The sequence below is a fragment of the Bombyx mandarina genome, chromosome 21, assembly GCF_030267445.1.
Source record: "Bombyx mandarina strain Sakado chromosome 21, ASM3026744v2".
NCBI classification, from domain to species: domain Eukaryota; kingdom Metazoa; phylum Arthropoda; class Insecta; order Lepidoptera; family Bombycidae; genus Bombyx; species Bombyx mandarina.
The window spans coordinates 4,408,816-4,433,574 of record NC_143227.1 but is presented as its reverse complement, the minus strand read 5'-3'; the positions used below and the strand labels follow the sequence as shown (position 1 = coordinate 4,433,574).

Here is a 24,759-nt window from a genome sequence, read left to right as displayed (position 1 = left end):
GTTCACTCCCCTCTTACACATATCGTCATTCACGCAATCCATCCTTTTTTTTTTAGGTCCACCTCTTCCTTTAAATCTTCCACATTCATAGTTAAAACTCTCATGACAACCTCATTGTCAACCTCATATATTCAGTACATATATTTATTCATTCTACCCGCGCCATGGCGCTAGTACATGCACATGAATTGTGAAAATATTGGTAAGGAGCCGTAAAATAATAGTGTTTACTAGAGGTCCCGCAGTAGTCGAAATTCGACTATAATTAATTGGAATTGTAAGTTTGTACACTATTATGATTGTATTTTATACTTCCCTAATCTCAAAATTTGCCAAGACTACACTATAAAAAATATAAACTAAGACAAACAATATTTTATGTATTCTCAATTTGACAACAGACGTTAAGAACAAAAGTTTGACAATAAATAGTATGCATGCGTGTGTGCGCAACAACTACATAGTATGTAGTATGTGTAATGATATCTTTATTGATTTAATGTATCTTTTATGCATTATTTAAAAAAAATATTAACATTGTGCACTTCTTCTCTATATTCTCTATAAGTGTGGAAAATTTCATACTCCTCCGTCCGCGCAATTTTCGTAAAAAGGGATACAAAGTTTTTGCTTCACGTATTAATATATAGATAACAGTGATAATGAATATAATGTGTTTTGGTATTTAATAAAAACATAACTCAGACTTATTACAGTACTACGTGAACTACTACTGGTGATAGGACCTCTTGTCAGTCCGCACGGGTAGGTACCACCACCCTGCCTATTTCTGCCGTGAAGCAGTAATGCGTTTCGGTTTGAAAGGTGGAGTAGCCGTTGTAACTATACTGAGACCTAGTGTAACTTATATCGGCATGAAGAATCTGATTCAAAAAATTTCACACCTTTTGAAGTATATAACAGAAAGGAAATAATTGAACATATAAAATTGACGTAAATACTGGGGTCTCGGCGATTATGGTCGAATTTCGATTACTTGTGCAGAACGAAATCGATTTTAAATAGTTTTATCAAACAAATAGAATTAATATAGTTGATAAGTAATTACGTAACAAAAATGTTTTTTTTTTTTTTTTTTTTCCTACCTAAGCTGATAGCCTTGAGAGGCTATGTCAGCGTAACCCTAACTTTAGTAGGTGAGCTCACGGGGCTCAACCTGACGATGTTGCTAACACGAACCCTAGCAAGAGCCGTGCTTCGCAGAATCTACCACCGGATCGGAAACGCGACCCACTGAGAAGATCCGGCGAGAAACTCAGTGGGCTGTGTCTGAGAGTTAATTTACTCGTCGAGCCCTTCGTCGCGAGCGACGGGTTCGACGAGAACGGTGACCGGTGCTTGAAGTACCTAAAAGCACCGTTAGTGGATCAAGAGGATCCGAGATGACGTGTTTTGGGCGACGTCGACTGCTTTCCATTCTGTCCGCAGGATCGGGAATGTAGTTACCGGCGGCCACGATGAGAGGGTTCTCGTGTCGTGCCGCTTTATCGAAGTGGCCACACAAAAATGTATAATCTTAAATTATTTTATATGCAATATGTTAGTGTATCAGATCAGAGAATGTAAATAGACCAATAGGAACGATTTGTGGAGCGCTTTCACTACGGTAACATACAGATCAAGGGACCCTCCGAAAGTGAAGCGTCGATAGCGCGTCGCGAGATGGGGTACTGAAATAAATATAAAAGGATGGCCATTTATAGGCAACAACAACCTCATCATACGAGACTACTTGTCGAAACGTTCGTTCCGATATCGAGTCGAGGGAACGCGTTCCCGGCCCCGTCACGTCACAGCCGGAGTCCCGCAAGGCTCCGCCCTCTCCCCGTTACTATTCAGTTTGTATATCAACGATATACCCCGGTCTCCGGAGACCCATCTGGCGCTCTTCGCCGATGACACCGCCATCTACTACTCGTGTAGGAAGAAGGCGTTGCTTCATCGACGACTTCAGACCGCAGCTACCACCATGGGACAGTGGTTCCGGAAGTGGCGCATCGACATTAACCCCACGAAAAGCACAGCGGTGCTCTTCAAAAGGGGTCGCCCTCCGAACACCACGCTGAGCATCCCCCTCCCGACTAGGCGCGTCAATACCCCCGCCCCCGCCGTTCGCCCAATCACGATGTTCGACCAGCCCATACCGTGGGCCCCGAAGGTCAAATATTTAGGCGTCACCCTTGACAGTAGGATGACATTCCGCCCCCACATCAAGACGGTACGCGATCGTGCCGCCTTCATTCTAGGACGTCTCTACCCGATGATATGTAGGCGAAGTAAAATGTCCCTTAGAAATAAGGTGACACTCTACAAAACTTGCATACGCCCCGTCATGACCTATGCAAGTGTAGTGTTCGCTCACGCGGCCCGCATACACTTAAAATCATTCCAAGTCATTCAATCCCGTTTTTGCAGGATAGCCGTCGGAGCCCCGTGGTTCGTCAGGAACGTCGACCTCCATGACGACCTGGACTTAGAGTCCACCAGTAAGTATATGCAGTCGGCGTCAATGCGCCACTTCGATAAAGCGGCACGACACGAGAACCCTCTCATCGTGGCCGCCGGTAACTACATTCCCGATCCTGCGGACAGAATGGAAAGCAGTCGACGTCGCCCAAAACACGTCATCTCGGATCCTCCCGATCCACTAACGGTGCTTCTAGGTACTTCAAGCACCGGTCACCGTTCTCGTCGAACCCGTCGCTTGCGACGAAGGGCTCGACGAGTAAATTAACTCCCAGACACAGCCCACTGAGTTTCTCGCCGGATCTTCTCAGTGGGTCGCGTTTCCGATCCGGTGGTAGATTCTGCGAAGCACGGCTCTTGCTAGGGTTCGTGTTAGCAACGTCATCAGGTTTGAGCCCCGTGAGCTCACCTACAAAAGTTAGGGTTACGCTGACATAGCCTCTCAAGGCCCTCAGCTTAGGTAGGAAAAAAAAAAAAAAAAAAAAGGCAAAAACAACCGTCCGATTAGTCTCCTCCCAGCGATAGGCAAAATTTACGAACGGCTCCTTCGGAAACGCCTCTGGGACTTCGTTACCGCGAATAAAATTCTAATAGACGAGCAGTTTGGATTCCGCGCCAAACACTCGTGCGTACAACAAGTGCACCGCCTCACGGAGCACATCTTAATAGGGCTAAATAGGCGTAAACAAATCCCGACCGGCGCCCTCTTCTTCGATGTAGCGAAGGCGTTCGACAAAGTCTGGCACAACGGTTTGATCTACAAACTGTACAACATGGGAGTGCCAGACAGACTCGTGCTCATCATACGAGACTTCTTGTCGAACCGTTCGTTTCGATATCGAGTAGAGGGAACTCGTTCTCGTCCCCGTCATCTGACTGCCGGAGTCCCGCAAGGCTCCGCACTCTCCCCGTTACTATTTAGTTTGTATATCAACGATATACCCCGGTCTCCGGAGACCCATCTAGCGCTCTTCGCCGACGACACGGCTATCTACTACTCGTGTAGGAAGATGTCGTTGCTTCATCGGCGACTCCAGATCGCAGTAACCACCATGGGACAGTGGTTCCGGAAGTGGCGAATAGACATCAACCCCACGAAAAGCACAGCGGTGCTATTCAAAAGGGGTCGCCCTCCGAATACCACTTCGAGCACCCCACTCCCCAATAGGCGCGTAAACACCTCCGCCGTTAGCCCCATCACTCTCTTTGACCAGCCCATACCGTGGGCCTCGAAGGTCAAATACCTAGGCGTCACCCTCGACAGAGGGATGACATTCCGTCCCCACGTAAAAACGGTACGCGATCGCGCCGCGTTTATACTAGGACGACTCTACCCAATGCTTTGTAGACGAAGCAAACTATCCCTCCGTAATAAGGTAACCCTCTACAAAACTTGCATACGCCCCGTCATGACGTATGCAAGCGTAGTGTTCGCTCACGCGGCCCCCACCAACTTGAAACCCCTTCAGGTTATACAATCCCGATTCTGCAGGATAGCCGTCGGAGCACCATGGTTCCAGAGGAACGTGGACCTCCACGATGACCTGGAGCTCGACCCCGTCAGTAAGTATCTACAGTCGGCATCGCTGCGCCACTTTGAGAAGGCGGCACGACATAAGAACCCTCTCATCGTAGCCGCTGGAAATTACATACCCGATCCTGTAGACCGATTGGTAAACCGTCGACGTCGCCCAAAGCACGTCATCACGGATCCTCCTGATCCATTAACGGTGCTTTTAGGCAATACAAGCACCGGTCACCGTCCTCGTCGAACCCGTCGCTTGCGACGAAGGGCTCGACGAGCGAATTAACCCACAGACACAGCCCACTGAGTTTCTCGCCGGATCTTCTCAGTGGGTCGCGCTTCCGATCCGGTGGTAGATTCTGCGAAGCACTGCTCTTGCTAGGGCGGTGTTAGCAATTCTCCGGTTTGAGCCCCGCGAGCTCACCTACACAAGCTAGGGTACGCTGAAATAGCCTCTCAAGGCTATCAGCATAGGTAGGAAAAAAAAAAAAAAAAGGCAAAAACAGTTCTCAGCAGATCATCAAGACAGAAACAGTTCTCAGAAGCTCTCCGACAAAGAAACATCAGCAAGACAGAAACAGTTACCAGCAGTTCTCCGATAGTACAGTTACCACCAGTGAATCAGCTACCAGTGAACCAGACAATTACCTGTGAAACCTCGCTACAGAAGTCGATACCCATCGAAAGAAACAGCCGTCTTCTACCAGCGCACAAACAGACAGCAGAAAATATTATTACATGACTCGGAAACAGCCATACAGACCGGGTCGTGTACATTACTAGTTAACTGAATTTATAATAAAATTAAGTACGAAATATTTTTGGATATCATTTAAGCTATTTTTATGTTTTTTAAGCGCCTATTTATGTATTTTTCGGGTCAATTAACAGCGGCACCTAACATAGAGAGAGTGAGAGAGAGAGTATTCTTTATTGTACACCAAAAAACAAATAAATAGTGCGATACATTAAAAAAAAACAAAAAAGTACAATTGGCGGTCTTATCGCTAAGAGCGATCTCTTCCAGACAACCATCAGGTGGACAAGAATCATTTAACATAATTTTATATCTGCTATCCCTTTGTTAATCAATAATGATACTTCACGTGCTTACTGTAGGTTTCAAATTGTCGTGCAAGACAACGTTTCCACGATGATCTACCAGTATGATTGAGCCGCCCGCACCTAGCTGAAAAAAATATAAATTGTGAATTACTTTTAGCTTCTGTTTGACGGTATCAGATATCGTTTCATGATATCTAATAGGTTTGTAATAGGATAATAATATTTATAATAGAAGATAGACGACGTTTGTACTAAACGTTTATTCATGGCTAGAGAAATTATAATGGCTGTAGTCGTGATTTGTACATTAATAAAACATATGAGTGGAATAGTACTAAAATATTTTGTACTAAATCGGAGGCCTAGTGGTAGACCCAATACAAGTTGGAAGGATATTTTGCTGAAGGACACAAGGGAATGCAATGTTGCTGACGAGGATGTCGAAGACAGCGAGCGAGGTGGAGGAGTAAAGTAAGGAAAGCTATCCCCACCGCCATGTGGGATAAATAGCTGGGAAGAGAGAGAGAGAGGGTATTAAAATATTTAATGACTACTTTGCCTTGATTCTTTTTTTTTTAGTCTGTCATTCCTTGAAAGAGAAAAAGGCATAGTGTTCTTTTATGTTAATAATAACAATAGTAATTATGAACGTCTGCTCTGACGTGTTATAATCAGTTCACCCGGACATGGAACGACATGCATACATTCTATTTTACACATAGTACAGAAAATTATCTATCTGTACATTTATTACATCTCGTAAATAAATTAAAGGTGTATATAATTTATATGTAGATACTCTTATGCGACCGCGACAGAGCAATGTAAAGCCGCCGTCGCCCAAAACATGTCTTGTCGGATCCCCCGGATTCACTCTCGGTGCTTTTAGGCCTCCCAAGCACACCGGTCACCGTCCTCGTCGAACTCGTCGATGGCAACGAAGAGTTCGACGAGCGAATTAGCCCATAGGCACAGCCCACTAAGTTTCTTGCCGGATCTTCTCAGGGGGTCGCAATTTCCATCCGGTAGTAGATTCTGCGAAGCACTGCTCTTGCTAGAGCTAGTGTTAACAAATTCTCTCAGGTTGAGCCCGTGAGCTCACCTACCCGTAGCTGGAATAGCCTTTTAGGCTACCAGCGTTAGATAGAGGTAAAATAATAAACATACATAAAAATGTAGGTATTCGCAAAGGAATAGAGATTAACAGATTAGGATCGGACCGATCTATGCGCTAAAGAGCAATTTGTTTAAATGTGTCGAGCGCAGGATTGAGAAAACGCAAATCGTGTGTGTCATGATGCGCCAGTTAATCTAATGTTTCCGGTCGCAATCATTACCTACTTGTGTTCGGGTATAGATCTACTTGTATACCCAGACCGATAAACCAAGAAAATTTTCTCCTTCGGGGATTAATGTGAGGATTTTTTTTAAAGACTTTTGAATATTTCTCAAGTTCTCTTTCGCTTCGCTTCGGGGCAAATTCGCTAATACAAAAAAACTTAGGAAGAAAAAGGAATGAGTTTACCTGATGATACGGCAGAATCAACTTCAAATGGTCGATGGGAATGTCGACCCCTGCTACTCCTAGAAGACGGTTTACTGGATACTGGAACCGAATAGATTGTATGTACTGATTTATTTGGACTGATATCAGCTGCTTTTATTTGACGCTGTACTGGACTCTACAAACACCATAACCTAACTACACAGATTGTTGGGAACATCTAGTTCCAGTCAGCGGTGGTAGGTCCTCTTGTGAGTCCGCACAGATAGGTACCACCATCCTGCCTATTTCTGCCGTGAAGCAGTAGTGCGTTTCGGTTTGAAGGGTGGGTCAACCGTTGTAACTATACTGAGACCTTAGAACTTATATCTCAAGGTGGCTGGCGCATTTACATTGTAGATGTCTATGGGCTCCGGTAACGACTTAACACCAGGTGGGCCGTGAGCTCGTCCACCCTTCCAAGCAATAAGAAAAGTCAGGAACTTGGAGCTGTCGAATGTGTAATGTTTTATTTATAGCCTATTTACCCCTTGATATTAAGTGAAACTTGATTGGTTTTCCTCCTCCAGACCCCCGCCAGTCCCCCATCGTCAATAAGTAAAGTACAAAGTTGATTTACCTGTCTCGTAGAGTTCCGTTGTCTCTCCTGCAATACAAATTGTAATAGTTTGAGTGTTTCTTGTCCATGACAAGGACGCCAAATAGTTACAAAAATATATATTTTTTGTTTTCTTTCCCTTCAATAAATCTTTCACTCCTCAAAAGTAGGTATTAAGAAAAGAAGTGGTCCACAAATTCCACGTTAATTTTTTTCTTAATTATATACTTAAAAATATTTATTTGTGTTTTCTCTTACCTCCATCAATTGGATCGTAATATTCTGTAAACAAAAAGTACAACTTTTCAATGACAATTTTGACATTCAAATTCTTCTGGAAGGTTCCGCGGTTGAGTTTCGTTTCCATAAAACTATCTATAACTTACCTCTGCCGTAGTAGCATCAAAAACGGGCACAGAAACGCTTATTTCCAAACGATAGTTCAATTCTTCTCCTTCATAATACTGCCCGTATTCGTTCTGCACAACATGAATGTTTTATAATAAACCTAATTGTAAAAAGTACCTCCTTATATATAAGGGCATATGCTTGTTGGTTGGATTAATTAATCTCAGCAGTTCCATTTTTCATTAGACGTCCATGGACGTCAGCAATGCCAAGGGCAGAGCCAAGCCGCTGCCTACTGTTTGTTCCATGGACACACTGCTTGTATATTTGTCGTAGGAACCTTAAATCAGGCTTTGGAACGAAGTTCCTTATGGGACGATGCGGAGTGGTACCCAAACCGGGAAAAGACGTCCGTAACGTAAGATTTTTGTTATTTATGTATAGTCTTAGACTGATGGCTATACAGTGTTTAATGTATAGTCTACGTGATGACGGTTATTTTTATTATTCATATAAATAGCTGTTTCTTTGTAAATTGTTATATCATATATTGTTTATAAATCATTGTGAATAAAATAAAGTTGATAACTTTGTAGTTTTTTTTTTATTTTTACCAATAAATAAATTATAATGAAAAATGTATACCCGAATAATTATTTTCTTTATACCTCGAATAGAACTTAAAATTAATATTTTTATAATAAGGAACTTTGTTCCTATCCGGTGTCCCACGACACTACACATCTTTTTGTCCAATGCAACTAATGTACGTAGGGCAGGTGAAGTGCGAGTATTTTAAAGAATAGATACATACGACGATATGTACATATTTCTAAATGTATAAGTTGTAAGAAGATACGTTCTAGATAATAAAGACAAGGGGTAGTACCGTTTTTTCTGACACGGGAACATATTTTTCATTTAGTATCCTTTGGGCGGCACACAATCGTCCGAGTGGTCTAATTATTATTTTTAACGAGATAATTTATGGGTCATTTTTGAGTATATTTTAAGTTAGTCGGTACCCTTTTAGTACTTTGGTGTTAGGTTATTTTATTGCTTTTTACGTGACATCTGCGCTAATAGTCTCTGAATGGGCTGATTTCCATTCTGTTTTCATCTAATTTGTTTATAAAGATTTTATTTTGGAAAACTCACGAGTTTCCATTGGTGCATCCAATCCTCATTCATTCGCTTCGGGTCCAGGAGTTTGCGTTTGTCCTTCCTCAGCTCCTTGTAACGATAGAGTTGTTCCGCGTTCTCCTTCTGCGTCCAGTGGTACTCGCTGCGTCTCGGGTCCTAGGGGGAGGGAGACCGGGTGGTGCTAATTCATTAATCACTTCACTATTATTTATTGAATTGAAAAAGTCTGCCGTGAAGCAGTGATGCTTTTTTAACTAGATGAAACGAAAGAGCGACATTATGTTATTTTCTACTTTCTCGCAGAGACGAACTAAAAAGTGATAAACGAAAACCTATTAAAACAAGTCTGCGAAAGAATTATATTGGCCATTTCTAATGTTTCAGGTCAATTTTTTTTGCATATTCTACTGACTACTAGGGGTCATCATACTAGGTTCACAAAACAAGTAGGCGAGCTCACGGGGCTTAAACTTGACGATGTTGCTAACACGAATCCTAGCAAGAGTAGTGCTTTGCAGAATTTACCACCGGATCGGAAACGCGACCCACTGAGAAGATCCGGCGAGAAGCTTAGTGGGCTAAGTCTAATGCACGTGAACTGCATATATATATTTTTTTGCAACATAACATTTTTATTTTGATGTCTGTATAAACGAGTATGATAAATGGTTGAAGTAAGGGCACGACCTCGATGTGAGCGTATATATCGCTGAAGACCCGCAGCCTGTGGTCCCGCTGCGCGACGAGCGGGCGCTCCAGCACGCGCAGCACGCTCATGACCTGCTCCGTGACGTCAGCGTGCGTGATGAGCTCGGCGAAGTAGCCGTCGCGCGCGCAGCTCAGCCACTCCGCCAGCCGCCGCGTGTCGTCGCGCAGCCCGTACCGGTCGTGCAGCCAGAACACGAACAGTCTGCCCGGGACCAAGCACTTCAACCTCACTAAAACATTTCGACGCTTGAAAGGCAAACGTGACTAAGCGACAATAACTGCTTTGTACATAAATGTTAGGCAATAACTATATTCGATGCGCAAAAAATATATATTTCTGGGTCTATTAAAATCATTTCAATCCTACAGCTAGATTCGTTAAAATATTTTTTTTTTCAGGTATTTTAAATTTAAATTAGTCTACTGTAAAGTTCACGCATTGTCGCTTAGTCACGTTTGCCTTTCAAGCGTCGATTTAAGCTTTCGTTCTGAGCGCACTTCTGACTTCTTCCTGGTGGTAGGACCTCTTGTGAATCCGGGTAAGTACCACCGCCCTGCCTATTTCTGCCGTGAAGCAGTAATGCGTTTCGGTTTGAAGGGTGGGGCAGCCGTTGTAACTATACTAAGATCTTAGAACTTACATCTCAAGGTGGGTGGCGCATTTACGTTGTATATGTCTATGGGCTCCAGTAACCACTTAACACCAGGTGGGCTGTGAGCTCGTCCACCCATTTAAGCAATAAAAAAAAACTCCTCCTTGCATCGTGTTCCTCAGTGCCGAGGGTCGTGACCTTTACGGAGCACTTCTATTTGGACTATGTTTCTCCATTCCTTCTTGTTCTTTGCGTAGTGAATAACGATATTGGGTCCGGGCGTAGCTTAAATAGCCTCTTAGGTTATCAGCGAATAGGTGGGGAAAAAAGACATTGGTGCTGGAGTCCAATTTCGTCTTAAAATGATCGGACCAGCGCATGGGACTACGCCCCTTAGGCCTCTTTCCTTCTTTTTACAATTTAACTAATTTTAATTTCTTTTACAATTGTGGCACGAACGCTTTGTAGGTTGTAAAATTTCAGACTCTTTAAATAAATATTTAGAAAAATTTGTTCTCTGTTCATTAACCTGAACCTGATCGTCTACGTGTTCGTCTGGTATATTTTATCTACCTGATGTTATTCCCGGGGTCCAAATGCCTCACGAGGTCCGTGTAATTGTCGTACATGCTGTCCGTGAGCAGCACTATAGCTTGCTGACACGACTTCGGTCGGTCTCTAACCAAGCGCTGTTTCCGCAGCAGTTTTATCGCGTACTTTAGCGCGTAGTCCACTTTCGTCTCGTTTACTTTAGTGTATTCCCTTAGCTCTTCCATCATCGCGGCAGAATTCACGTGGTTTGCCTAAAAATTCAAATTGGATTGGATTTTTTTAAGCATATTTGCATGTACTAGTCTGGTGTATTTTTCAAGCTTCGTAATTATTTAAATCGAACAAAATGTTTTGACAAGTTACTTTTACCTAACTTTAATGATCTTCGTCTATGAACTTCCTCAATTTAAATAACACTACAAATACCGTTATCATAAATTCTATTTTCATAGTTTCATTTTTTAGCTTCTCAATAATCAAAAATCATTCGATATAAAAATGTAAAAGTTATACGCAGTCTCCTCACCGGAACCATTTTCTGATTGAAGCACTGGATAAGCGAATAAACGTTCTCATTGAAGTATAAGACGTTGACTTGATCGTCATCTGTGAGAGCGCTCAGCAGAGCCAAAGTGAACTCCTCAGCGATGACCTGGTTCGAGGAGCCGTTCATGGAGCCCGAGGCGTCCAGCAACACGAGCACGTCGCGGGGCGCTCCGCCGGCGCTCACGTACCACGATCGCAGCCGACAGTCGTACACGTCGTCCGTATTCAACTTGAGCTGGTGCATGTCGTCCCATAAAGCAGCTACCGACAAAAACTTTTTTTTTCCTACCTATGCTGACCGCCTTGAGAGGCTATATCAGCATTACCCTTGTAGTGTAGATAATATGCAATGTTGCATATTGCAATATGACGTGTATGTATGTGCGATGTCGGGCGACGCTCCTGCGAGGGCAGTCGTTCGCCTACCGCCAGCTAAGCAAGGTGTGCAATAAATGCTTAATATATGATCAGTATTTTATTGAAGAACCCAACCAAATATTACTAAACCCTAGTATGTAGGTGAGCTTTTGGAACTCAAACCAAAGCTGTTGCTAACACTGGCTCTAGCAAGAGAAGTGCTTCGCAGAATCTACCACCGGATCGGAAACACGACCCATTGAGAAGATCCGGCGAGAAACTCAGTGGTCTGTGTCTATGGGTTAATTTACTCGTCGAGCCCTTCATCACAAGCGACGGGTTCGGTGAGGACGGTGACCGGTGCTTTTGGTATCTAAAGGCACCGTTAATGGATCGGGAGGATCCGTAACGACGTCGATTGCTTACCGTTCGTTTTTTTATTTTTTATTGCTTAGATGGGTAGACGAGCTCACAGCCCACCTGGTGTTAAGTGGTTACTGGAGCCCATAGACATCTACAACGTAAATGCGCCACCCACCTTGAGATATAAGTTCTAAGGTCTCAGTATAGTTACAACGGCTACCCCACCCTTCAAACCGAAACGCATTATTGCTTCACGGCAGAAATAGGCAGGGCGGTGGTACCTACCCGTGCGGACTCACAATAGGTCCTACCACCAGTGATTACGCAAATTATAATTTTGCGGGTTTGATTTTTATTACACGATGTTATTCCTTCACCGTGGAAGTCAATCGTGAACATTTGTTGAGTACGTATTTCATTAGAAAAATTGGTACCCGCCTGCGGGATTCGAACACCGGTGCATCGCAATAACGAATGCACCGGACGTCTTATCCTTTAGGCCACGACGACTGTCAAACAGGTCGGTCCACAGGATCTGGTATGAAACATTCATAAAACCCAATATTCACCCAATAGGCCCATAAAAACAAAATGTCTGGAGAGCTACAATGCGCTCTCTGTCAATTGTAATTATAAAATGTTATCTATACTAATATTATAAAGAGGAAAGATTTGTTTGTTTGTTTGTTTCGAATAGGCTCCGAAACTACTGGACCGATTTGAAAAATTATTTTTCCATTAGAAGCCGACATTGTCCCTGATGAACATAGGCTACTTTTTTTAATTTTTTTTTTGTTTCATGTGTGTTTTAATGTTTCCGAAGCGAAGCGAGGGCGGGTCGCTAGTATATAATATTTTTATGATTCATTCATTTTTATGGCATATTCTCAAACATTTATCCCAATGCGATTCATAAATAACAAACGGTTCAAGACGGCCCTCACTAGAGACATTATGAAACGCGTTTTAATGAGTAGTGGAGTAATTGGAAATTATTGTAGGAACTATAAGATTTTCGAAAATAAATCCTACGTTCCTGTATTAACATTGATTTTAATAATCTTTATATATAAAAATGAATTGCTGTTCGTTAGTCTCGTTAAAGCTCGAGAACGGCTGGACTGGCTAATTGGCTAATTTTGGTCTTGAATTATTTGTGGAAGTCCAGAGAAGGTTTAAAAGGTAGATAAATATGAAAATGCTCGGAATTAAATAAAAATAACAATTTTGTGTTTTACTTTGATGTGTCCCCCGTCGGACGGATTCCTTTTGTTTGTGTTAAGTTTATTTTATACAAACGTTTAGGTCTTTTATTTATCGATTGAGGCACTACGAAGTCTGCCGGGTCAGCTAGTAAAGCAATAAATATTTTTATTACATAACTCACCTGGGTAGTGTCGTAAGAATCCTTTAGCACTACAGAAATACTGAAAGTCCGTGGTCGCGTCCTGCGCGTAATTCTTTTTGAATGTCGACAATAACCCTTCCGTCCAATATATATGTTTCATAACCTTAGGATCTAAAATATGTTTTTTTAAACTTAAAATAACTTTTTTTTTATCTAAAATTCTGAATTAGATAAATGTTCGTATTAATTAAGTAACTTTTTATAGTACTATTGATTACTTTATGTGCCCGCCTGATTTGGTGCGTAGCTTTTTTTTTTCCTACCTAAGCTGATAGTCTTCCTTAACTTTTGAGTGTGTAGTAGGTAGTAGGTAGGTAGGTAGTAGTAGGTGAGCTCACGGGGCTCAAATCTGATGACGTTGCTAACACGAACTCTAGCAAGAGCCGTGCAGAGCAGTGCTTCGCAGAATCTACCACCGGATCGGAAACGCGATGCACTGAGAAGATCCGGCGAGAAACTCAGTGGGCTGTGTCTGAGGGTTAATTGACTCGTCGAGCCCTTCGTGGCAAGCGACGGGTTCGATGAGAACGATGACCGGTTGGGTAGCAGTAATGCGTTCAGGTTCACAAAGCTAGACAGCTCATAGTGGGTTTGCAGTATTTACTATATCAAGCCTAGGGACCCCGGTAGCCACCAGGAGAGCATAAGGTTATTAAATAAATAAAAAATCCTATCTTGACGAATTTCTTCTCGTGTTGTTTGCTATCGCTTTATGCGTTATACGTTAAAAGAAAGTATTCATTAGAAAATTCTTGTTATATAACTATGTTATGTGTATATAAATATCGTTCTTTGAAAAGTTTTGAAAAGTTTGCCAGACTTCATTCCTCGTACCGAATTTCGTCAGAATCAGTTCAGTGATTTGTCCATGATAACATAGCATAAAATAAAAGTGATCCACTATTGTAAGTTTATTGTTATTATTCGAAAGTCTTCACGTCATTTACGTTGTAGATATCTATGGGCTCCAGTAACCACTTAAGACTGGGTGGGCTGTGAGCTCGTCCACCCATCTAATCAATAAAGAAATAAAATAAAATACTATGGATTAGAAAATGCAGAGGTATTACCGCATTCAAAAACCTCAAGTGAAACGTAAACACTGGACGTCTGGAGTGATACTTTGCCATCGAAATGATTACTCTCGTTCAAGGGCACCTTTTGTAAATTAGTACAGTTCTGTGGCATGAACCAGCCTTTCTGATTGGGTATCTTCTTCTCCTTAATTTTATCTAAATCCTTTTAAGAGAAACCGTTCAACCATATACATTTTAATCAAGAAATTGAAAAAATTCAGTATTTTGTATAATGTCAACGATTCAGCGTTCAAATTTAATTATTTTATATAATTAATAATGAGAACTAATTTCTATTATGGAAGCTTCGTAAGAAAGTCGTAGTAACACCTGCTTCTTTTTTTTAGCAGCTACGTACACACATAATATAAACCTACGTATATATAACTACATTTATATATGTAAAGAAAAGTAGTAGTTGTTAGTATTTAAAGCCTTTAAAACACTTCAGTTTATAAAAAAAAATCATAGGCTGAATCATTGACCTGTCTGTCATTCAATAAAGAAAGTAGGTAGGTAAGTTTTGCATTATATAATAATACTGTTTAAAATATTAATTTCAAATGAGATTAAGGGCTTTAAATGTTGTTTTATAATGATATGGAATATTTTAGAATGAATAAACAATAAAAGACTAATTGCTTTTTTCTGTAATATAGTAATATTATAATATTTATATATCGCACATACGGTGCAATAACGTCACATATGCAAATTATGTAACTTTTCAGTTTTTGGAAAATTCAACATCTTATTAAATATATAGTTCTGCTAGACTAAAGGAATAAAAACGATAATATTTATACTAAAATTTTAAACTTCATCAGTAAAAGCAAACATCTCACTGATATAACTATTAAAAAATGTATTTTCTCATACTCAGTTCAATTTATAGGACCGTATGGGCGATATATGTATGTACATATGCATATATAAACTCACCACGCTATGGTCAAAAACGTAATTGTCAGGCGGAGGTGTTTCGTCCTTATCTAATTCTTCAGCTTTGCGCATTATATTTTCGGCGGCTTTGACTCTTCTTGTTAACAAGTCTTCTAAGGCGTCTGCAGCCTTGTTCACGAGGGCGGTTCCGTTGCGAGCTACCATCATAGCATCGCTAAATGCGCTCAATAGTTCCTCTCGCTTAACAAGCTTGCTTTCGATCTCGAAGAATACTTCGGAGAGCCTTTGCGCCCAATTTTCGATCCTTCAAATACGGAATGAAAATATTTAAATTAATTCGGTGATTAAGCATGACTGAAATATTATATTCGTATCGTCATCAACATGGTTTTGAATTTGTCTTTTTAAATAAACTAAAGCGTGATTTAAAAGTATTAAATTCTATGTAATATGGTGAATCATTGTTCTAATTGAATTAATATGTATCAAGTACTTAATGTACTTACGATTTCGTTGAAATCATTCTTAGAATCTTTTTTTCTTTCTTGACGAAAGGCTTAATTTTCACTTGAGTTACATTAGTAATTTTTATCGGGTTAACTCCGGTTTTGTGCTTGAGCACTTCGGACAGAGCGTCCTCGTGTTTCTCGAGACTATTTTTCACTTCGGCAACAGTTCTATTTTGAAGTACATTTTTATGTTTTACAGATTCAGTTGATCGAATGAGTATAGTTGTTAGTAAAATCGATACGATTAGCTTAATTTTCATGTTGATACTTTTTTGAATTCGTCAATGTTTTCTCGCGCGTAACATTGCAATGTTTTGAAAATTCGCGTGGTTTAGAGCGGGCGGTCTGTGGACAACTGCAGCCTCCTGGGCGCCCCTGTCTGGCGCCCAACGGCTCCCGACATCCTGGCGCCTTGAACCAATTTCCCGCCGACCCCTCTGCCAAAATAACAAAATCGTAGTGACGTCTGTATGTCCTACTTATTTTTTGTACGCATTAACTTAAATATGTTAGTAATGGAAGCTTTTATTTTTTTAATTTTTTTTATTGCTTAGATGGGAGGACGAGGTCACGGCCCACCTGACAATAAGTGGTTACCGGAGCCCATAGACATCTACAACGTAAATGCCACCAGCCACCTCGAGATAGGAGTTCTAAGGTCTCAGTATAGTTACAACGGCTGCCCGACCCTTCAAACCGAAACGCATTACTGCTTCTCGGCAGAAATTCACAAGAGGTCCTACCACTAGTAATGACGCAAATTATAATTTTGCGGGTTTGATTTTTATTACACAATGTTATTCCTTCACCGTGGAAGTCAATCGTTAACATTAAGTACCTACGTATTTATTTCAATAGAAAAATTGTTACCCGCGGGATTCGTACACCCATGCATCGTAAGATACGAATGCACCGAACGTCTTATCATTTAGATTTTAGGCCATGACGACTTTAAATCATGTCATCATCATCAGCCTATAGTAGTCCACTGCTAGACATAGGCTTCTCCAACTGCTCGCCAGTGAGCACGAACCTTGGCTTGTCTCATACAGCTCCTGCTTGCCACCCTGCACAAATCATCACTCCACCAAGCCTGAGGGCATCCTGCACTTCGTTTGTCAATTCGCGGTGCCACTCAAGTACGCGTTTACCCCAACGGTTATTTTTTTTATTTTTTTTTTTTTTTTTTTATTGCTTAGATGAATGGACGAGCTCACAGCCCACCTGGTGTTAAGTGGTTACTGGAGCCCATAGACATCTACAACGTAAATGCGCCACCCACCTTGAGATATAAGTTCTAAGGTCTCAATTATAGTTACAACGGCTGCCCCACCCTTCAAACCGAAACGCATTACTGCTTCACGGCAGAAATAGGCAGGGTGGTGGTACCTACCCGTGCGGACTCACAAGAGGTCCTACCACCAGTAAAAGCGATATCGATTGTCCGGCTAATATGGCCAGCCTATTGCCAATTCAGCTAATCTGCTGTGCTATGTTTTTTTTGTTGTTTTTTTAATGCTAAGATGGGTGGACGAGCTCACAGCTCACCCGGTGTTAAGTGGTTACTGGAGCCCGTAGACATCTACAACGTAAATGTCGCCACCCACCTTGAGATATGAGTTCTAATGTCTCAGTATAGCTACAACGGCTGCCCCAGCCTTCAAACCGAAACGCATTACTGCTTCTCGGCAGAAATAGGCAGAGTGGTGATGAAGTCGTCGTGGCCTAACGGATAAGACGTCCGGTACATTCGTGTTTAGCGATGCATCGATGTTCGAATCCCGCTGGCGGGTACCAATTTTTGTAATGAAATACGTACTCAACAAATGTTCACGATTGATTTCCACGGTGAAGGAATAACATCGTGTAATAGAAATGAAACCCGCAAAATTATAATTTGCGTAATTACTGGTGGTAGGACCTCTTGTGAGTCCGCACGGGTAGGTACCACCACCCTGCCTATTTCTGCCGTGAAGCAGTAATGCGTTTCGGTTTGAAGGGTGGGGCAGCCGTTGTAACTATAATTGAGACCTTAGAACTTATATCTCAAGGTGGGTGGCGCATTTACGTTGTAGATGTCTATGGGCTCCAGTAACCACTTAACACCAGGTGGGCTGTGAGCTCGTCCACACATCTAAGCAATAAAAAAAAAAAATAAAAAAAAAAAAAACCTACCCGTGCGAACTCACAAGAGGTCCTACCACCAGTATATCGTTAACTTTGGTTCTCTGTTGGATCATCTCGTTCCGGATTCGATCCTTCAGTGAAACTCCAAGCATAGCCCTCTCCATAGCTCACTGAGTGACTTTAAACTTGTGGGCCAGCCCAACCGTGAGTGTCCACGCTTGGGCTCCATATGTCATGACAGGCAGGACGCGCTGATTGAAGACTCTCTTTAGAATCTGTGGAATAGACGACGAAAATACTCGACGTAATTTCCCAAACGCTCTTATGTACCGAAGCGTTAAATTTTTAACTCGTTTATCACGACTTATTTTCTTTCTATGTATAGATTGTAGATCATCGTAATGAAATCTAATCCATTACATATTGTATTGAACATGGAAATATAAGAATTACATTATGTTTAAAAGCAATTAAAATCACAACTTTTAGCAATTATTGTATTGCAATTTATCAGTACATTATTTGATAAGAGAATCGCATGTCAGCGCCGATAAAGAGAAAAATAATTAGTGCGGTCCCACTCATCTCTTAGATTAAGAAACTTTATTCGATTATTTACTGCGAGTATAAATAACTTCTATTGCTGAACGATTTCATGTCATTTAACTTTTGATTTCGACAATGAGAGGTAATGTTTGGTTTGTTTAACTATTTTAAATTTCAGGTATCATCAGGCAAACGAATATAATATAGTGAATGTGATGTGATTGGTGAAGTGAATTTACTGGTGGTAGGACCTCTTGTGAGTCTGCGCGGGTAGGTACCACCACCCTGCCTATTTCTGCCGTGGAGCAGTAATGCGTTTCGGTTTGAAAGGTGAGGCAGCCGTTGTAACTATACTTGAGACCTTAGAACTTATATCTCGAGGTGGGTAGCGCATTTACGTTGTAGATGTCTATGGGTTCCAGTAACCACTTAACACCAGGTGGACTGTGAGCTCGTCCACCCATAGAAGCAATAAAAAAAAAGTAAAAAATTGTGTTCGTAAAACTAAAGATTCACAAGGCAATATTTTTAAAGAAATTATTTCGTTCCAGGATTAGCATTGATATTGGCAGCAGTTGCTTTGGCGCGGGCCGAAAACCTGTGTCCCCCTGAACAAGCTGAGAACTGGGAAATAGAATTACTTTTGCCTCACCCGCAATGCAACAAATTTTACAAATGCACCTTCGGCCAACCGGTCGAGATGGTGTGCTACGGGAATTTGTACTTCAATCTTAAAACTTGGCAGTGCGACTGGCCCGAAAACGTCGATTGTGGTGACAGGATAGACCCAGCTGATACGACTACAGCGTCACCTACACCTACAACTCTTGTTCCTGAAACGACGACAAATCGCGAAACTGAAGCTCCCATAACAACTCCAATACCAACAACTACTGAGACAACTACAGCTGAAGTTACGACAACCACAACACAAGCTCCTACAACTCCTACTTTAGCTCCTACAACTACAACTGAAGTTCCGACAACCACAACACAAGCTCCTACAACTACTACTTTAGCTCCTACAACTACAACTGAAGTTCCGACGACCACAACACAAGCTCCTACAACTACCCAGGAACCGGATACTGAGCCTCCAACTACGACGGCTGCGCCAACGGTAGCTCCCACGCCGGAACCTGAACCAGAAAAACCCGAAATTGATTTCCTTGAAAATGGTTGCCCAGTTAACCCTCATATTCACTGGCTACTGCCCCATGAAGGAAACTGCAATCTATTCTATTATTGTGTTTGGGGAAGAAAAGTCTTGAGACATTGCCCTAGCACATTACACTTCAACAAAGTCATCCAGGTAAATACATGTTTGTAAAAATCTTATTACTGGTTGTAGGACCTCTTGTGAGTCCGCACGGGTAGGTATCACCACCCTGCCTATTTCTGCCGTGAAGCAGTAATGCGTTTCGGTCTGAAGGGTGGGGCAGCCGTTGTAACTATACTGAGACCTTAGAACTGATATCTCAAGGTGGGTGGCGCATTTACGTCGTTGATGTTTATGGGCTCCAGTAACCACTTAACACCAGGTGGGCTGTGAGCTCGTCCACCTATCTAACCAATAAAAAACAAAAAAGTTAAGTTACTAAAAATTCTCGGAGTCAAATTAATTACATTTTGGTACAACACGCAAAGAAAAGATTTTACGTAATACAAAATATTAATTAAAAGTAAAGAATGTATATTGTTATAGAACAGTTAGAGAAAATTTTACGAGAAACAGGGGCGATATTGTTTAAATTTATTTCATTATGGTTCGAATTGCTGTGTCTTAACTTTAATATTTTATTAATAGGTTTGCGACTGGCCTTGGGACGCAGGCTGTGCATCATCTTTCGACAAAAACGCCGTGGCCAGGAGAATGATTAGTGAGGTCGAAGTATCCGTCAATCTGTAAACGAAGAATGCTCCCGCAAGACGACAATCTTGATATTCGACGAACGTTGATTCCCTTTTATTAAATGCACCAAACAATGTTTTGGTTTATTTATTTCACATGTTCCTATTAGATGATTTTATTATATAGTTTTAAGAAATTAAACTGAGATATTTGTAAATAAATACAGTACGTAAACTATGCCAGTTTTTATTTCTCACTTTTATTATTTGATTACGTTTTCAAGTTATGAATATAATATACGCAAATCAAACCTATAAATCATACCTACAAATCATACCCGCAAAATTATAATTTGCGGAATGACTGCTGGTAGGACGTCTTGTGAGTCCGCACGGGTAGATACCATCACCCTGCCTATTTGTGCCGTGAAGCAGTAATGCGTTTCGGTTTGAAGAGCGTGGCGCCGTGGTTAAAAGTGAGGCCTTACACCGGTCACTCACATGCGCACGAATACGCAAACCCACAAGTGTAGGACGACATTTGCGAATGATTATGCAAAGTTTTCGCTGCATTCGTTTCTCCAAGCTGTGTCGGTTTTTTAACAGACATCAAAGCGCGCGAACCTCGGACCTTCGCGTAGTTTCCCACACATTCGCTTGCCCAGTAGCGCCGACGATTGCGAAGGTAACGGACGTATACTATACGCCATTTTCATAGTTCGTGACGTCTACTGTGTAGCGTATCTTCATCAAAAGAAATCCCATAAAAACAGCATGGCTGTTAATGATGTCTGGGAAAGAATTAAAAACTCTTTTTCTTTTCAATGTTCTATTGACGAATTAAAAAGGAGGAGAAATTCGTGAGACATTCGTAAACAAGTGTAGGAGGAAGCGCAAACGGGTTCGCAAATTGAGTATGCGAACGATGCAGAATGTTTGACGGCCCTTCACATGCGTGCAAAAATTCGTACAATGTACGAATATTTGCGCGCATGTCAGTGGCCGGCATTAGAACTCATGTCTCAAGGTGGGTGGCGGTATTTACGTTGTAGATGTCTATGAGATCCGGTAACCACTTAACATCAGGTGGGCCGTGTCCAGCCATTGAAGCAATAAAAGAAATACGCGAAATTACTACAATTCATGAAAACCGAAGAGTTAAACTTTCCTTTATGGTCCATCGATTTTTAGGGCGGGGAGTTGGTGGGGAAGGTAGAGGGCTTATCCCCTGAATCATTCCAACACCGAGGAAATCCATACTTATGAAGATATCCATGGTTAATGTTTTTAGTCAAACTCGGAGGGATCTTCCCTCTTCTCCCCCAGTTTGAGTCCGCCTTATCTCCGCCTTAGCTTAGCGGCCCTAGCTTTTTTAGCTTAGAGACCGTCTGCTGTACCGTATGAGGTCCGTGTAGGAGCAGCGGGAACAAGACCAAGGCAGGCTGAAGATTCGCGAGCTTCTCCATTTTTTTATTTATTTTTTATTTACAGGTAAAACAGGAGGGAAAACCCATCATGGACCCAGCACTACCCGGGCTCGGGCAGCGCTGGACTCCAACCAGCTAAAGCCTCCAATTTTGCCTTCACAATTTTTTTCCCATGTCGTTGACATGGCTCTTAATATTACGTTTGAATTTATTTATTTATTTTTATTTTTACCTAATGTAAGGGCTATGGATCGGGAGTTTTTACTTAATTTTTGCGTACAGTCTTACAATCCTAAAGCTTACACATCTATTTTTATAGATCGTTTCAATTTTTGCATAATGGTCTCTTTTTTTTTTTCAGGTTATATTTCTTATGCTAATACAATTTGTCTACCTATCTAATACAATTTTCCAATTTTACAAGGTTCCATAGGATAGGTCCCCCTATCGAGCCCTGAACGCACCCTTTAGTGGTTTTCCTACTGCTCTCCTCTCCGGCATACCTAACCCTAACCAATCCGTCACTGAGGTAGCTGTCGATGTCGACCCATTCCCATCTAAGCAATAAAAAAAAAATAAAAAAAATAAGAGCTTCCATACCATGCATCCGATTGACTTGAAACTTGGTATCCATTTAGGAAATACATGTACAAGACTTAATGGATAGGCTAATATTTATATGTGTTGGACTCCCTGATAATAATGACAATAAATAATAATGTTAATTTTAAATGCCCAGCGAAGCATGCGAGTAGGGCTAGTAAATACATAAATTTATGAATTTAGCGGTTTAATTTTTATATGTAGATTAAAATAATATTCAATTAGGCTAAGTACTTCTTCTATATAATCTTCAATCAGTGCTGTGTGATCCGTCATGTTGAATACGGAAAAGTGATTACGCACTGAAAGATAAGTCGAACAATTTGCTATCGCTATTTCGAACTTATAAAAAAAACAAATGTCACCGGTAACAGTATGAATCTTAATTATATTATATTTGTAATAAGGAGAATTTTCAAATGTTTCGAATTATTTGATAAGACTACGAGGAATCTGCAACTCCATTCACAAACCGGAATTGATACAATGAATCTATTTGACGTATTAACTCATATGATTTTACATTATTGTTATATATATCTCTGATAACGAGATAATAGCAGTTTTATAGTTTAGTTATAAAATTAAATACGGTCACGAAATAAAGGCGCAAATTGCATTAATTCGCGTGTTTTCTTTACATGGTGAAATCAATGGGTTTTGGTAACACTTAATGCCAGATTTGTCCCGTACTCTCGTTTGCCCGACGATAACAATGAAAAGATCCTTTCTTGAATTACTTCTTCCTTCTAAGTCCTTCCTGTGTGCTGAATACATATGGCACCCACCATTCCTCCTTTCATTGTCACGAAGCATTCGGGCGTTATGGTCTCCTCAGACGCTAACATGTCCTAATTATAGAACTATTGAGATTTTCACTTTATATCCCGAGGTGACGATTTTAGATTGTCTATAGGCTCTACTTACGCATGGTTGCTTCGGTAAGTTCCTGCACCGGATCGGAGCCGAGCCGACGGCAGAGTGCCACCATTGTGGTTGCGACTTGGACACGGCGGAGCACACGCTCGTTGCCTGCCCCGCATGGGAGGGGTGGCGCCGTGTCCTCGTCGCAAAAATAGGAAACGACTTGTTGATACTGAGTGTTGTAGCATCGATGCTCGGCGACGACGAGTCGTGGAAGGCGATGCTCGACTTCTGCGAGTGCACCATCTCGCAGAAGGAGGTGGCGGGGCGCGTGAGAGACGCACAATCCCGCCGCCGTCGAGCGGGGGCCATGGAGGCGGATCTCGCCCAAGTCCTGGCTCTCTAATTGTTTCGGGTCCCCCTCACATGTCGATCTAGGGACCGGCGAGGGGGGCCTAAGAAGACGACGTGCAAGCTGCTCTGCACGCGTTTTACGCAAGAGCATCCGGGTGATGGAAGGCCGGCTATCCTCGACCCCCACTGGTCCAGCGGGGTATTCCGTAGGATAGCTCACTCTAACCGGCGCCATCTAGGCGGGCTTCGGATAGCCTGCCGACCGAGAGGGCTGGTGGTCGTGGCACCGACGACCGCCGGTCCGGCGTCCCGAGGGGGAGGGTGATGGAAGAGATGTGCTCCGCACTAAACGCTTCGCTTTCCCCCCTTTGCCTCTTCATGAGTTCTGTCTCATGCGAGGTTTGGACGTTGGTTGTTGAGCGACAGGAGGCTTTAGTCAGTCCGACTCTGACATGCCCCGCCCTCCATCCCCAGTGGAGGACGGAAGTCCGGCGATTTCCTCCTGACCAAAAAAAAAAAGGCTCTACTTATAACACTCCACATTCTTACGTAATATATGGTAAATCATTATTTTTTTCCTACCTATTCTGATAGCCTGAAGCTCAGTGGGCTGTGTCTATGGGTTAATTTACTCGTGGAGCCCTTCCTCACAAGTGACAGATTCGGCGAAGACGGTGACCGGTGCTTGAGGTACCTAGAAGCACCGTTAATGGATCGGGAGGATCCGTAATTACGTGAAGATAAATCATATTATGGTAATATTTTATTTAGTTATGTATGTCTATAAGATAAATTTAATAAATTTAAAAAACGGCCATGGAGTCCCTCCCGGAGCGTGGTGCTAGCGAGACGATCAAAACTTGTGCCTGAAGTGGAGAACTCTCTGGGGCGAGTCTCCGAGTGAATTGTGAACTTAGTTCAATTCAACCAGTTGAAGACACAAGTTTGCGCGTTCACTGCGAAGAAGGACCCATTTGTCCCGGTGACGCAATTCCAAGGAGTATCCCTGCAACCTTCCAAGAATATTGGGATACTTGGGGTCGATATTTCGAGCGATGTCCAATTTCGGAATCATTTGTAACTATACTGAGACCTTAGAACTTATCTCAAGGTGGGTGGCGCATTTACGTTGTAATGTCTATGGGCTCCAGTAACCACTTAACATTAAGTGGGCTGTGAGCTCGTCCACCCATCTAAGCAATAAAAAAAAATGCCCTTGTAGCTTTTTTCATTCAATTTTTATGTACCATTTACTAGTACATATCTTTAGGTATATTAGACACGCGCAGCAGTTTTACCTGC

General features: G+C 41.9%; 2 protein-coding genes across 2 annotated transcripts in view; one reads left to right on the top strand and one right to left on the bottom strand.

Annotated features, from left to right (window-relative positions):
- The window catches only part of LOC114244507 (voltage-dependent calcium channel subunit alpha-2/delta-3), a 36,012-nt gene extending 19,531 nt beyond the window's left edge, over positions 1 to 16,481 (bottom strand). The window contains exons 1-13 of the mRNA XM_089736505.1: positions 15,683 to 16,481; positions 15,216 to 15,480; positions 14,268 to 14,436; positions 13,177 to 13,308; positions 11,050 to 11,330; positions 10,545 to 10,774; positions 9,358 to 9,580; positions 8,686 to 8,826; positions 7,566 to 7,658; positions 7,438 to 7,461; positions 7,201 to 7,227; positions 6,603 to 6,683; positions 5,127 to 5,201 (exon numbers count right to left, since the gene is read on the bottom strand). Coding sequence (XP_089592631.1) covers positions 5,127 to 5,201; positions 6,603 to 6,683; positions 7,201 to 7,227; positions 7,438 to 7,461; positions 7,566 to 7,658; positions 8,686 to 8,826; positions 9,358 to 9,580; positions 10,545 to 10,774; positions 11,050 to 11,330; positions 13,177 to 13,308; positions 14,268 to 14,436; positions 15,216 to 15,480; positions 15,683 to 15,945 — 2,004 coding nt within the window. The 5' untranslated portion in view covers positions 15,946 to 16,481. The remainder of the gene's footprint in view (positions 1 to 5,126; positions 5,202 to 6,602; positions 6,684 to 7,200; positions 7,228 to 7,437; positions 7,462 to 7,565; positions 7,659 to 8,685; positions 8,827 to 9,357; positions 9,581 to 10,544; positions 10,775 to 11,049; positions 11,331 to 13,176; positions 13,309 to 14,267; positions 14,437 to 15,215; positions 15,481 to 15,682) is intronic.
- A 1,880-nt stretch (positions 16,482 to 18,361) lies between these two features.
- Positions 18,362 to 20,431, top strand: IIM1 (insect intestinal mucin). The gene is made up of 3 exons (XM_089736517.1): positions 18,362 to 18,500; positions 18,910 to 19,670; positions 20,166 to 20,431. Exons 1-3 carry the CDS (start codon positions 18,494 to 18,496, stop codon positions 20,265 to 20,267), a joined length of 870 nt encoding a protein of 289 aa, XP_089592643.1. The 5' UTR covers positions 18,362 to 18,493; the 3' UTR covers positions 20,268 to 20,431.
- Positions 20,432 to 24,759: the final 4,328 nt, after the last annotated feature.